Source organism: Salvelinus alpinus, chromosome 2 (genome assembly GCF_045679555.1).
Source record: "Salvelinus alpinus chromosome 2, SLU_Salpinus.1, whole genome shotgun sequence".
Lineage (NCBI taxonomy): Eukaryota > Metazoa > Chordata > Actinopteri > Salmoniformes > Salmonidae > Salvelinus > Salvelinus alpinus.
The window spans coordinates 1,003,319-1,019,541 of NC_092087.1; the positions used below are offsets into that span (position 1 = coordinate 1,003,319).

Sequence of the window (16,223 nt, forward strand, 5' to 3'; positions counted from 1 at the left end):
ATTCTGTTTCCAAATCTTCTCGTCCAGCTCCTGGCCTGTTATATTATTACTTATCTCTGTGTCTCCTCCAGCTCCTGATCTGTGTGCGGAGTACAACGGGGGCTGCCACCAGCATGCAGCCTGTCTTCAGACAGACCTGCAGGTCAACTGTACGTGTCTGTCTGGCTACGAGGGTGACGGCTATGTCTGCTCACCTATCAACAGGTGTGTCACAGAGACCAACGGAGGATGCAGTGACTTCGCTACTTGCCTGTTCACAGGGCCTGTGAGTGGTGGCTTCATATTCATGTTTTTCTGGCGCTTTCTCAATTGTCTTTCCTTCCTGTTGAACGCAGAACGAGGGAGCGCTCGGTTTGTTCTTTTGTAAAGTTTTGAAAGTCTCTGAAAAAGTTTGGTTTGTAGCTAGCTACCTTTTGAGTTTGGATCCTGCGACGTGGTTGGCATCAGTTGCTGGAACCGCTACTATCTGTCCAGTGATCCTGCCGACCAAGGCCGGGTCTGAGGAGCTGTTTGGTGTAGAAGCTAGCCTAGCTCCTAGCTAGCTGCCTATCAAGCTAGCAGGGTTTCCTTGTGGGTGTTGTTAGCCATTGTGGCTGGGACTGTGGATTGTCCCGGGCTTGTTGCTGTCTAGATCCCTGCTATTTGTTGTTGTTTTCAATCTTCCCTCTGACCTGCCCTGTAACCTACGTTGTAACCATGACAAAGACCAAAGCTGGCAGGAGTACCGTTGAGGACAGTGGTGTCTCTCTGTCACAGGTGAAGGATCTTTTAAACTAACAAAATAGTTCTAAAAGCAGTTGGTTTCAACAACAAGAAAATAAATACAAATGTTTTGTCCAAATACTGGTGGAGTCGACTAATAAAAGAATGGACGACCTGACCAGAGAGGTCCAGGACCTGAAGAACAATACTGGTGGATTCTACTAATAAAAGAATGGAAGACCTGACCAGAGAGGTCCAGGACCTGAAGAACAGTCTGCAGTTCTCCCAGGTTCAGCTCGGTGAGTTAAAACAGGAGAATGGCAAGATGACAGCAATCTGTAAGTCATTGAGAGGACATCAGTTCTGTAAAAGAATCCATGATAACAATGACTGAGAAATCAGATTATCTCCAGGGATAATCAAGACGGAACAATATGGTTATGGATGAAATTTCAGAATCCCCACGAGACCTTGACGGAGTCTGAGGACAAAGTGAGGAAAATGAACTGAGAAATTGAAGATGGACCACAGGAAGATTGAGGTGGATTGGAAAACTCACCACCGGCCCGGGTGACAGGCTCAGGCCCGGGTGACAGGCCCAGGCCGACAGTGATCAAATGCCTGAGGTTCAAGGACAAGGTAGTTGGTCTGGAAAGAGACAAAATCTTGAGAGGAACATATATCTTCCTCAACGAGGACTATCCTGAAGCTGTGCACCAGAAGAGGAAGGAACTGATCCCAGCCATGAAAGCTGCCAGAGCACGTGGGGACATTGCTTACATCCGCTACGACAGGCTCATTGTCCACCCTCCCTCCCAGAAGGGATGAGAGAGCCAAGCCTGTGGGTTTGTAGCTTCAACCCCACAGCACACACACACACACACACACACACACACACACACACACACACACACACACACACACACACACACACACACACACACACACACACACACACACACACACACACACACACACACACACACACACACACACACACACACACACACACACACACACACACACACACACACACACAGCAACTGATTAATGGACCCCTGAATGTATATATTTGTCTCTTGCTTTGTTTGATCTTTTCCATATTATGTCTCTGATCAGCTACCCAGGAAAGGGCTGTAAATAGCCCATATTAATATATGGAGCCTTAGAAATAAGGTTCATGAAATCAATAACTTGACATCAGATAACATTCATATATTAGCCATTTCTGAGACTCACTTAGATAATTCATTTGATGATAGAAGCAGTAGCAATACAAGGATATAACATCTATAGAAGAGACAGAAATGCTTATAGGGGAGGTGTTTCTGTATATATTCAGAGGCCATATCCCTGTAATGCTTATGGGGGAGGTGTTACTGTATATATTCAGAGGCCATATCCCTGTAATGCTTATAGGGGAGGTGTTTCTGTATATATTCAGAGGCCATATCCCTGTAATGCTTAGAGAGGATCTCATGTCAAGTGTTATTGAAGTGTTGTGGTTGCAGGTTTCTGTCTATGTAATAAAACACAAAACACTTTCTGTTGGAAAAAATTGTGTTTGACCAAATACAATGCTATTTCTCTGTAAACAGATTGACAGACTTTCAGCATGCTTATAGAGAAGGGCACTCAACATGTACTGCACTGTCACAAATGACTGATGATTGGCTGAAAGAAATGGATTAAAAGAAGATTGTGGGAGCTGTACTGTTAGATTTCAGTGCAGCCTTTGATATTATTGACCATAACCTGTTGAGAGAAAACTAAGAGCATTGTATGTAGTACAAATCATTCCCCTAGCTCTAGCCCTCAGCTGAATCTGGTAATGAATGGTGTGGCTGTTGAACAAGTTGAGGAGACTAAATTACTTGGTGATATCTTAGATTGTAAACTGTCATGGTCAAAACATATATATATTTTTATTTTATTTTATTTAACCTTTATTTAACCAGGAAGGGCTCATTGAGATTTGAAATCTCTTTTTCAAGAGCGTCCTGGCCCAGATAGGCAGCACCAAGTCATTACACAATTACAGAGCGTTGGGCTAGTAACAGAAAGGTTGCAAGTTCGAATCCCCAAGCTGACAAGGTACAAATCTGTCGTTCTGCCCCTGAACAAGGCAGTTAACCCACTGTTCTCCCGTAGACCGTCATTGTAAATATGAATTTGTTCTTAACTGACTTGCCTAGTTAAATAAAGGTAAAATTTAAAAAATAAATAAACACAGAAACATGAAAAAACAGAAAACCATCTAGTAAAAACCATTGAATTCACAAGAGTATAACAACATCATAAAACAGCAAATTAAAAACATTGACAGGTCAGGGAATCAGAATCAAAATCCTTCATCAGTGATTCAAAAACACCAAATCGGGACAAGTTCTTCCAGTTTAAAAGTGTTTTGTAAGGCGTTCCAAGACGATGGCGCAGAGTACATAAAAGCCCTTCTACCAAATTCAGTTGGGACATTTGGAACAGTTAGCAGGATAAAGTCATAGATTCAACGGTTGTAAAGATGGGGAGAGTTCTGTAATAAAAGAGATGCTCTGCTTTTTTGACGCCACATTTAAAAAACTATCCTGCAGGCTCTAGTTTTATCTTATCTTGATTATTGTCCAGTCGTGTGGTCAAGGTCTGCTAAAAAAGACCTAGTTAAGCTGCAGCTGGCCCAGAACAGAGCAGCACGTTTTGCTCTTCATTGTAATCATAGGGCTGATATTAATACTATGCATGTCAGTCTCTCTTGGCTGAGAGTTGAGGAGAGACTGACTGCATCACTTCTTTTTTTTATAGGAAACATTAATGTGTTGAAAATCCCAAATTGTTTGCATAGTCAACTTATACACAGCTCTGACACACACACTTATCCCACCAGACATGCCACCAGGGGTCTTTTCATAGTCCCCAAATCCAGAACAAATTCAAGAAAGCGTACGGTATTTTAAAGAGCCCTTATTGCATGTATCTCCCATCATATTGCTCAAATGAACAGCAAACCTGCTTTAAAAAAAAACATAAAGCAGCACCTCACAACGCCTCTCCCCTGTTTGACCTAGATATAGTGTGTATGTATTGATACTGTAATGTAGGCTATGTGAGATGCTTTTAAACGTATGTGTAGTTCTGTCCTTGAGCTGTTCTTGTCTATTAATGTTCTGTATTATGTCATGTTGTGTGTGGACCGAAAGGAAGAGTAGCTGCTACTCACCTATCACCTAACACCTGATTCCTTGCATCCTATCCCCTCATTCCTTGCATCCTATCCCCTCATTTCTTTCTCAAAATGCGTTGGAGGAGAAAGTCCAAGGTTGGTCTCCTCCGGTACATTTTGAGACCTAGTTATCCTTGGTTTTAGTAATGTCCTGATGTGTTCTATCCTATCAGAATGAGCGTCAGTGCGAGTGTCTTGATGGGTACGTGGGGAACGGGCTCCAGTGTCTGGAGAAGGTGGTTCCACCCGTCGACCGCTGTCTGGAGGAGAACGGAGGATGTGACCCCCAGGCCACGTGCAAGGACCTGCATTACCACAGTAAGAACTGAACAAAGACCTGCATTACCACAGAACTGAACTAAGACCTGCATTACCCCAGAACTGAACTAAGACCTGCATTACCACAGAACTGACCTAAGACCTGCATTACCACAGAACTGACCTAAGACCTGCATTACCACAGAACTGAACTAAGACCTGCATTACCACAGAACTGAACTAAGACCTGCATTACCACAGAACTGAACTAAGACCTGCATTACCACAGAACTGACCTAAGACCTGCATTACCCCAGAACTGAACTAAGACCTGCATTACCACAGTTCGCTCCGCCATTTCCTGGTTGAAAAAATTTGAATAGTTCGCCTAGTTTCAGTTTGTGACAAAATAAGCACGTATAGTGTAGAATCAATTTACCAATGTAAACCGCTGTGGAAGATCTCCATTACCAGAAAGATAGTGTTTTTCAGCTGTTTGACGTTGGTGTACAAAACCGAAAGTAAAAGAAGCAAATAGAAACATGTAAAGAACATAGAAATAGCACTCATAGAACAGACTGTTTGTTGCGTCTGGAATTGTGACATGAATAGCTAAGTGTCTAGTGTTGATAGTAATACTGCCAGTGACAATAATATATATATATTTAATCACAGGTATATACTATGGCTGAGAAACTCAAGAACTCCGATTTCAAGAGAATACTGCTATGTAGAAGGAACTATACTAGCTAAATATATATATTTTTCTCCCTCACCCATCAACACACAATACCCTATAATGACAAAGTGAAAACATGTTTTTATAAATGTTTGCACATTTATTGAAAATTAAATACAGACATACACGAAACATAAGTATGTGGACACCCCTCCAAATGAGCGGATTCGGCTATTTCAGCCACACCGGTTCCTGACAGGTGTATAACATTGAGCACAGCCAAGCAATCTCCACAGACAAACATTGGAAGTAGAATTGCCTTACTGAAGAGCTCAGTAACTTTTAAACGTGGCACCGTCATAGGATGCCACCTTTCCAACAAGTCAGATCGTCACATTTCTCCCCTGCTGGAGCTCGCCGCCGTTGAACCGCGTTCTCTGGAATGATGAATAACGCTTCACCATCTGGCGATCCGATGGACGAATCTGTATTTGGCGGATGCCAGGAGAACGCAACCTGCCCCAATGCAGAGTGCCAACTGTAAGGTTTGGTGGAGGAGTAATGGTCTGGGTCTGTTTTTCATGGTTCGGGCTAGACCCCTTAGTTCCAGTGAAGGGAAATCTTAACACTACAGCATACAATGACATTCAAGACGATTCGGTTCTTCCAACTCTGTTGCAACAGTGTGGGGAAGGCCCTTTCCTGGTTCACCTTCAGAACCATCTCCATGATTTTGGAATGAGATGTTGGACAAGCAGGTGTCCACATACTTTTGACCATGTAGTGTCTATACAGTTGAAGTCGGAAGCTTAGGTTGGAGTCATTAAAACAAAATTTTCAACCACTCCACAAATTTATTGTTAACAAACTATAGTTTTTGCAAGTCGGTTAGGACGTCTACTTTGTTCATGACACGAGTAATATTTCCAACAATTGTTTACAGACAGATTATTTCACTGTATCACAATCCCAGTGGATCAGAAAATGACATACACTAAGTTGACTGCCTTTACCCAGCTTGGAAAATTCCTGAAAATGTCATGGCTTTAGAAGCTAATTGACATCATTTGAGTCAATTGGATGTGTACCTGTGGATGTATTTCAAGGCCTACCTTCAAACTCAGTGCCTCTTTGCTTGACATCATGGGAAAATCAAAAGAAATCAGCCAAGACCTCAGGGAAAATTGTAGACCTCCACAAGTCTGGTTCATCCTTGGGAGCAATTCCCAAATACCTGAAGGTATCACATCTGTACAAACAATAGTATGCAAGTATAAACACCATGGGACCATGCAGCCGTTATACCGCTCAGGAAGGAGACGCGTTCTGTCTCCTAGAGATGAACGTACTTTGGTGCAAAAAGTGCAAATAAATCCCAGAACATCAGCAAAGGACCTTGTGAAGATGCTGGAGGAAACAGGTACAAAAGTATCTATATCCACAGTAAAACGAGTCCTATATCAACATAACCTGAAAGGCCACTCAGCAAGGAAGAAGCCACTGCTCCAAAACCGCCATAAAAAAGCCAGACTACGGTTTGCAACTGCACATGGGGACAAATACTGTACTTTTTGGAAAAATGTCCTTTGGTCTGATGAAACAAAAATAGAACCGTTTGGCCATAATGACAATCATTATGTTTGGAGGAAAAAGGGGGAGGCTTGCAAACCGAAGAACACCATCCCAACCGTGAATCACGGGGGTCACAGCATCATGTTGTGGGGGTGCTTTGCTGCAGGAGGGACTGGTGCACTTCACAAATTAGATGGCATCATGAGGGAGGGAAATTATGTAGATCTATTGAAGCAACATCTCAAGACTTCAGTCAGGAAGTTAAAGCTTGGTCGCAAATGGGTCTTCCAAATGGACAATGACCCCAAGCATACTTCCAAAGTTGTGGCAAAATGGCTTAAGGACAACAAAGTTAGGGTATTGGAGTGGCCATCACAAAGCCCTGACCTCAATCCCATAGAAAATTTGTGGGCAGAACTGAAAAAGCGTGTGTGATCAAGGAGGCCTACAAACCTGACGCAGTTACACCAGCTCTGTTAGGAGGAATGTGCCAAAATTCACCCAAATTATTGTGGGAAGCTTGTGGAAGGCTACCTGAAATGTTTGACCCAAGTTCAACAATTTAAAGGCAATGCTACCAAATACTAATTGAGTGTATGTAAACTTCTGACCCACTGGGAATGTGATGAAAGAAATAAAAGCTGAAATAAATCATTCTCTCTGCTATTATTCTGACATTTCACATTCTTAAAATAAAGTTGCGATCCTAACTGACCTAAAACAGGGAATATTTATTCGGATTAAATGTCAGGAATTGTGAAAAACTGAGTTTAAATGTATTTGACTAAGGTGTATGTAAACTTCTGACTTCAACTGTATATATACACACACACACAGTACAAGTTTGGACACAGCTACTCATTCAAGCGTTTTTTCTTAATTTTTACAATTTTATACCATCACAACTATGAAATAACACATATGGAATCATGTAGTAACCAAAAGTGTTACATCTAAATATTTTGGATTTTAAATGTGAGATTCTTCAAAGTAGCCACCCTTTGCCTTGATGACAGCTTTGCACACTCTTGGCATTCTCTCAACCAGCTTCATGGGGTAGTCACCGGGAATGCATTTCAATTAAACAGGTGTGCCTTGTTAAAAGTTAAATTGTGGAATTTCTTTCCTTCTTAATGCATTTTAGCCTATCAGTTGTGTTGTGACAAGGTAGGGGTGGTATACAGAAGATGGTATTTTACCAAATAGGGCTAAGACCATAACATGGCAAGAACAGCTCAAATAAGCACAGAAAAATGACAGTACATCATTACTTTAAGACATGAAGGTCAGTCAATCCGGGAAATTGTGAAGAACTTTGAAAGTTTCTTCAAGTGCAGTCGCAAAAACCATCCAGCTTTATGATGAAACTGGCTCTCATGAGAACCACCACAGGAAAGGAAGACCCAGAGGTCCCTCTGCTGCAGAGGATAAGTTCATTAGTTACCTGCCTCAGAAATTGCAGCCCAAATAAATGCTTCACAGAGTTCAAGTAACAGACACATCTCAACATCAACTGTTCCCGAGGAGACTGCATGAATCAGGCCTTCATGGTCGAATTGCTGCAAGAAACCACTACTAAAGGACACCAGTAAGAAGAAGAGACTTGCTTGGGCCAAGAAACACAATGCAATGGACATTAGACCGGTGGAAATCTGTCCTTTGGTCTGATGAGTCCAAATGTGAGATTTTTGGTTCCAACAGCCATGCAGAGTAGATGAACTGATGATCTCTGCATGTGTGGTTCCCACTGTGAAGCATGGAGGAGGTGGTGTGATGGTGCTTTGCTGGTGACACTGTAGGTGATTTATTTAGAATTCAAGGCACACTTACCCAGCATGGCTACCACAGCATTCTTTAGCGATACACCATCCCATCTGGTTTGCGCTTAGTGGGACTATCATTTGTTTCTCAACAGGACAATGACCCAACACACCTCCAGGCTGTGTAAGGGCTATATGACCCGGAAGGAGAGTGATGAGTGCTGCATCAGATGACCTGACCTCCACAATCACCCGACCTCAACCCAAATGAGGTGGTTTGGGATGTGTTGGACCAAAGCGTGAATGAAAAGCAGTCAGGTGCTCAGCGTATGTGGGAACTCATTCAAGACTGTTGGAAAAACATTCCAGGTGAAGCTGGTTGAGAGAATGCCAAGAGTGTGCAAAGCTACTTCGAAGAATCTAGAATATATTTTGATTTGTTTAAGTAAGCATTTCACTGTAAGGTCTACACCTGTTGTATTCAGCGCACGTGACAAATAAACTTTGATTTGATTTGCGGTGCAGCTCATGACAACATCGTCATATCTGCGGTGCAGCTCATGACAACATAATTTTGCAGATCCTACCTTTAAAGTGATAGTTATTTCCATCTTTATTAAGAGACCGTTTGTTCCTTTGTGTCGCCAGGTAACACTGCCGGAGTGTTCCACCTGCGTTCCAGTGCAGGGAAGTACCAGCTGAACTACACAGATGCTGAGCTAGCCTGTCAAGCTGAGGGGGCTACGCTCGCCACCTTCTCTCAGATGGCTGATGCACAACAGGTCAGAGGTCATCCTTTAAAAAGGAACATCTGGGATTCAAAACAACAAAGAAGTCACCCTGACACTTTTCATCAATAGCTATTGATCATTACTTTAAAAAAAAGTTCAAACATTGATGTGCCAATCACAGACTGGCCATTTAACTCAGCAAAATGATACTCTTGATTTAAAGTGTTACCAACTACTTGGGCAGTGGCAGTAGTTTGAAGTTGAACCAGGACATCATTAACTCTCAGCTACATGATACCGGTGATTGAAAGTGATAGTTCACTATTTAGAAGTTTTACAGTGGTAGTGTCCCAATTCTCCCCCTGTGCACTTGCACACTCCTGGACAGTGGAAACTTCAAGGCTCCAGCCAATGCTTTTAAATCCGTGACGACCAGGAAGTGTACAAGTGCAGTTTTTAAGAGAAGGGCAGAGAATCGGGATGCAACCAGTAACTGTCTGACACCCCACCGCTGATGTTGCAGTTCATGTGTGTGTGTTTGTGTCTTTCTCTAGCTGGGAATGCACCGTTGTGTTGCTGGATGGATACAAGGGAAGAAAGTGGGCTATCCAACCAGGTTTCCTTCGGTCAACTGTGGTGACAACCATGTTGGGATAGTGCTATACAAAGACCCTGTGGACCCCAGCAGCAAATACGACACCTTCTGTTACAGACTGTCAGGTAACACCGTCAACCAGGGTTGGGCTCCACTTACAGACTGTCAGGTAACACCATCAACCAGGGTTGGGCTCCACTTACAGACTGTCAGGTTACACCATCAACCAGGGTTGGGCTCCACTTACAGACTGTCAGGTTACACCATCAACCAGGGTTGGGCTCCACTTACAGACTGTCAGGTTACACCATCAACCAGGGTTGGGCTCCACTTACAGACTGTCAGGTAACACCATCAACCAGGGTTGGGCTCCACTTACAGACTGTCAGGTTACACCATCAACCAGGGTTGGGCTCCACTTACTGACTGTCAGGTTACACCATCAACCAGGGTTGGGCTCCACTTACAGACTGACAGGTTACACCATCAACCAGGGTTGGGCTCCACTTACAGACTGTCAGGTAACACCATCAACCAGGGTTGGGCTCCACTTACAGACTGACAGGTAACACCATCAACCAGGGTTGGGCTCCACTTACAGACTGTCAGGTAACACCATCAACCAGGGTTGGGCTCCACTTACAGACTGTCAGGTAACACCATCAACCAGGGTTGGGCTCCACTTACAGACTGACAGGTAACACCATCAACCAGGGTTGGGCTCCACTTACAGACTGTCAGGTAACACCATCAACCAGGGTTGGGCTCCACTTACAGACTGTCAGGTAACACCATCAACCAGGGTTGGGCTCCACTTACAGACTGTCAGGTAACACCCAGGGGCGAAAATCTGATATCAACCTTGGAGGGGACAATTACATTACATTTTCTCAAGAGCAATTCCTGAGGGGGACACCAAAAGTAGTGCTGTAACACATAGCATACGTTGTTATATGTTAAATGTATATTGATGAACCATAATTCCTACAACTGGATAATTGATAGGTACAGTAGTTAACTTAAGGGTTTTCCCAACTTGTTCAAATGTTTAAATCATTATAATTCTACTAATAATAATAGTTATAGCAGTGCTCCTTACCAGTCCAGTATGTATGCAGGTATTCGTACTTACAACCAGCAATATCAAGAAAGGTCAGTAGGTGACAATGGTACTGTACACTGTATGGGTGTAGTTTTCATAAATACAATGAACATGGTGTGATCACATCTAAAATAATCTCCATTGAGAACCATCACAAAGTTGGTCTCCGTATTGAATTGACCTTTTAATTTGACTTTTTCTGATACATTTATATAGTCATTAAATATGTGCACCTGGCCTGAGTCTACTACAATATCTTTGCAAGAACAAAAAGCTTAAAATAAGTAGTTCTAAAAGCAAAATAACTACTTCAATGAAAAACCCAAATAAATCAAACAAAATATCCTTCAGTCAGTGTCTCAACTCTTCAAACAGCAGCTATGGACAAGTATGTCGCACAAAGTATGCAATTTTAAATAAAATAAATAATTTGTAAGTGTACTGAAAACTACTAAACAAAAGAACAAATATCAATTACACCAGGGGTTCTCAAACAGGGGTCCATGGACTAATTGCAAGGGGTCCGTGAAATAAAAAAGTGTAATGAATGTAGTCAGTACCACAAAGTTTCCAGTAAGTTTACATATAATATAGAGGGGGTGGAGGTCCCTGAGGACCGCTCAAAACCTTGCCTCAAAATATGCAGGGGTTCCAGTACCCCAAAAAGGTTGAGAACCACTGCTATACACACTACTGAACAAAAGAACCGAGCATATGTTTGCGGGTTTCCTCAACAACACATCAGTTGCCACTTTCGCAATGCCCTCGCCTGTTGTCTCCGACACCCTGTATAGCCCAATAAACTCCTTGTGAGGGACATGGTCATGGTCAACATAACGCAGACAGACATTCTCCTGTTCAGCACCAGAGACATCTTGAGTACCATCAACAATTAATGAAAATTGTACAATCGGAAGAGACCTAATCTCAGCTGCCTCGGAATGACTATTGGCCATGATGTTCAGAATTTTCATTTCATTCTGTGCTTTGGGGCCTGTGTACATTGTGGTACGCTCTGTTAACCACTTCAGTAAAATGGGATCATCCTCTTCTGCCCTAAGTTTAAAAATCTGGTATAAATTCCCACTGTCATCCGTGTGGCCTCTAAAGGCTTGTCCCTGTCTTACTACATGCCGCACCGAACTAACAATTTTCATCAAGCAATGCCTTGCGTCATCCTGCTGTTTACCCCACGCGCTGGATAACTGGACACTGATTGGATTTAGCTGGTGTGCTGTTACAATTACAAAGTGGCGGTGGGTTTGGCAGTTTTGATGTGCTGTGAATTTTTCAATGGCTTTTCTCCAGTTCCTAAATCCTGCACTAATGACGGCAGCATCTGCTCTTTGGCCAAAAGATGGCTGGCTTGAAAACCCTTGGCTGCAGTGAAAACACAACACTCCTTTTATTGATGGATTATAATGTAGCCAGGGGAAATCGCGAAACCATCTCTCTTGAAACGTCAACACTCTGTTGGCAAGAGTTTGCGGTTCTATAAATTGTGGGTGTGGCTGATATGGTTTTGTGCCATCACTGTGGTAACTGGACAATGCTGTGCCACTGTCCCCTATACTGGTGCTGCTGGCAACAAGGGTGACACTTGGTCCTGCCGTGGCTGTGACACTGTCCTCTGAAGTCTCTCTCCCTGGCTCTTTCCCTTTCATCACCCTAACTGACTCACAGTCTGTCTCCTAGAAAAGAAATAAGGTGTTTGCCGTACTCCTAACTACCGGTACCCAAAACTACACAATTAATCACAACAGCAATACCATTGCCGTAAACAAATCTTAGTTTAGTCACCAGTTTAAGTTGAGAGTGGGGGTATCCATGGCATTTTCCAATTATGTCCCTATTTTACAAGTCAAAAAAACTGAGAACCTTTCATAATGTTGCCAAACAAAGACTCAACAAACTTACCTGAGACTCCCTGTCTCTGCCAATCTGTCCCTGCATATCTGTCCCCAGCTCTGCTGTCTGTGTGCCATCTGTTGCCTGCTCTGCCTAATGACATCATTGTGAAACATTTCCATTAGCATTTCACTTCTTTCTTATGAACATTTTATCAACTAGTCTTTGAGATATTAGGATACTAGAGTTCTTACTATGCGTTTTGGTGTACTGACAAATACTCTGTCCGTCTTCTTACTTTTTTCTGCCATTTTTCTACCTGGCTGGCTGGCCTAGCTGCACACACACACATTTACACAACACATGCTGCAACCTTTTGTAATTTTAATAGTTTGTTTCATATTGGCTGGCTTCCAACAATAGCTGAATTTGTAAAGCTAGTGAGCACCAATTCCGTTTCTGTGTGTTTGCTATAATCTTTGCTACCTGGTTAAATAAAGGTGAAATAAAATAAAATAAAAAAAGTTCCCTAGCGACAATTTATCTTTTGCAACGAGACCATTATATATATTTAAGACAATGGTAGAAGAGAGTGTAGTTCTGTTCTGTTCAGTTTGGACTTCAGTTTATCGCTAACCTTATCACAGGGACATCGAAGCACTACAGCTGCATGCTGATCTTGGAATAAACTGACGATAGCAAAGATTCCATCTTTGACGACTCCACATAAATGGAATAGGTACTAGCTAGCTTGATAGTTAATGTTTGCTTTAGTTTGCGCGCTAGCTCTGCAAATTCAGCTAGTGTGTGAACCCTGCCAACATAAAAATAAATAAATAACATTGCTATGGACCTGCTATGGATTGACTGGATTAACCTCACGTCAGTTACGTACATGTCCCTTTCGGACAGTAGATACGAACTCTCTATTACCTTGCCAGCTAAAGAACTGGCAGTGGATCAAACCATTGTGAGGCAAAGGGCGGGGGGGGGGGTCGCAATCTTTTGAAACTTAAAAACGCGCTATTAAGTGTCTATAATCAGCACAAGTGCTTTCATTGCGTATTATTAATATTATTGAAATTACATAGTTATGTTTACAGTGATATATTGGGGGGGACAAATCATATTTTTCCCAAGATGGGGGGGTCGTGTCCCCCCCGTCCCCCCTGGGATTTCCGCCTATGGTAACACCATCAACCAGGGTTGGGCTCCACTTACAGACTGTCAGGTTACACCATCAACCAGGGTTGGGCTCCATTTACAGACTGACAGGTAACACCATCAACCAGGGTCGGGCTCCATTTACTGTTACAGACTTCATTTAAATTCCAGAAAATTCTTGAAGTAGTGTACACTGAAATTCCAATTCTCCTCAATGCCAATCAATGAGAAAAATGTGGAATTGTTTACTTCCTGCTATTTACACTACAAATACACAATGGATCAGGGCCGTAGTCATAAAGCGTCTCAGAGTAGGATTTCTGATCTAGGATCAGGTCCCCCCATATCCATATAATAATTAAATTATGATTAGAAAAGGAAACAGATCCTAGATCAGGTTTATGAATATAGGCCTATATAGGCCTGTCTCCATTCTCTCTATCCCCCTTCATTTCATATCAGTCTTTCAAGAACATTTAGATGTGTCCTGTGGTACTGTGTATTACAACCCGTCTGTCTCCCTGTAGATGTGTCCTGTGTATTACAACCTGTCTGTCTCTCTGTAGATGTGTCCTGTGTATTACAACCCGTCTGTCTCCCTGTAGATGTGTCCTGTGTATTACAACCCGTCTGTCTCCCTGTAGATGTGTCCTGTGTACTACAACCCGTCTGTCTCCCTGTAGATGTGTCTTGTGTATTACAACCCGTCTGTCTCTCTGTAGATGTGTCCTGTGTATTACAACCCGTCTGTCTCCCTGTAGATGTGTCCTGTGTATTACTACCTGTCCGTCTCCCTGTAGATGTGTCCTGTGTATTACTACCTGTCTGTCTCCCTGTAGATGTGCCATGTGTATTACAACCCGTCTGTCTCTCTGTAGATGTGTCCTGTGTGTTACAACCCGTCTGTCTCCCTGTAGATGTGCCCTGTGTATTACAACCTGTCTGTCTCCCTGTAGATGTGCCCTGTGTATTACAACCCGTCTGTCTCCCTGTAGATGTGTACTGTGGTACTGTGTATTACAACCCGTCTGTCTCTCTGTAGATGTGTCCTGTGTATTACAACCCGTCTGTCTCCCTGTAGATGTGTACTACAACCCGTCTGTCTCTCTGTAGATGTGTCCTGTGTATTACAACCCGTCTGTCTCCCTGTAGATGTGTCCTGTGTATTACAACCCGTCTGTCTCCCTGTAGATGTGTCCTGTGTATTACAACCCGTCTGTCTCCCTGTAGATGTGTCCTGTGTATTACAACCCGTCTGTCTCTCAGTAGATGTGTCCTGTGTATTACAACACGTCTGTCTCTCTGTAGATGTGTCCTGTGTATTACAACCTGTCTGTCTCTCTGTAGATGTGTCCTGTGTATTACAACCCGTCTGTCTCCCTGTAGATGTGCCCTGTGTATTACAACCCGTCTGTCTCCCTGTAGATGTGTATTACAACCCGTCTGTCTCCCTGTAGATGTGTCCTGTGTATTACAACCCGTCTGTCTCTCTGTAGATGTGTCCTGTGTATTACAACCCGTCTGTCTCTCTGTAAATGTGTCCTGTGTATTACAACCCGTCTGTCTCCCTGTAGATGTGTCCTGTGGTACTGTGTATTACAACCCGTCTGTCTCCCTGTAGATGTGTCCTGTGTATTACAACCCGTCTGTCTCCCTGTAGATGTGTCCTGTGTATTACAACCCGTCTGTCTCCCTGTAGATGTGTCCTGTGTATTACAACCCGTCTGTCTCCCTGTAGATGTGTCCTGTGTATTACAACCCGTCTGTCTCCCTGTAGATGTGTCCTGTGTATTACAAGCCGTCTGTCTCTCTGTAGATGTGTCCTGTGTATTACAACCCGTCTGTCTCTCTGTAGATGTGTCCTGTGTATTACAACCCGTCTGTTTCTCTGTAGATGTGTCCTGTGTATTACAACCCGTCTGTCTCTCTGTAGATGTGTCCTGTGTATTACAACCCGTCTGTCTCCCTGTAGATGTGTCCTGTGTATTACAACCCGTCTGTCTCCCTGTAGATGTGTCCTGTGTATTACAACCCGTCTGTCTCTCTGTAGATGTGTCCTGTGTATTACAACCCGTCTGTCTCTCTGTAGATGTGTCCTGTGTATTACAACCCGTCTGTCTCCCTGTAGATGTGTCCTGTGTATTACAACCCGTCTGTCTCCCTGTAGATGTGTACTGTGTATTACAACCCGTCTGTCTCCCTGTAGATGTGTCCTGTGTATTACAACCCGTCTGTCTCCCTGTAGATGTGTCCTGTGTATTACAACCCGTCTGTCTCCCTGTAGATGTGTACGGTGTATTACAACCCGTCTGTCTCTCTGTAGATGTGTCCTGTGTATTACAACCCGTCTCTCTCCCTGTAGATGTGTACGGTGTATTACAACCCGTCTGTCTCCCTGTAGATGTGTACTACAACCCGTCTGTCTCTCTGTAGATGTGTCCTGTGTATTACAACCCGTCTGTCTCTCTGTAGATGTGTCCTGTGTATTACAACCCGTCTCTCTCCCTGTAGATGTGTACGGTGTATTACAACCCGTCTGTCTCCCTGTAGATGTGTACTACAACCCGTCTGTCTCTCTGTAGATGTGTCCTGTGT

The 16,223-nt window shown here is 43.2% G+C and overlaps 1 protein-coding gene across 1 annotated transcript in view; it reads left to right on the plus strand.

The window, feature by feature from the left end:
- The window catches only part of stab1 (stabilin 1), a 336,738-nt gene that overhangs the window by 306,415 nt on the left and 14,100 nt on the right, over positions 1-16,223 (plus strand). Inside the window, exons 59-62 of the mRNA XM_071364529.1 lie at positions 72-265; positions 4,093-4,237; positions 8,837-8,970; positions 9,474-9,639. Coding sequence (XP_071220630.1) covers positions 72-265; positions 4,093-4,237; positions 8,837-8,970; positions 9,474-9,639 — 639 coding nt within the window. The remainder of the gene's footprint in view (positions 1-71; positions 266-4,092; positions 4,238-8,836; positions 8,971-9,473; positions 9,640-16,223) is intronic.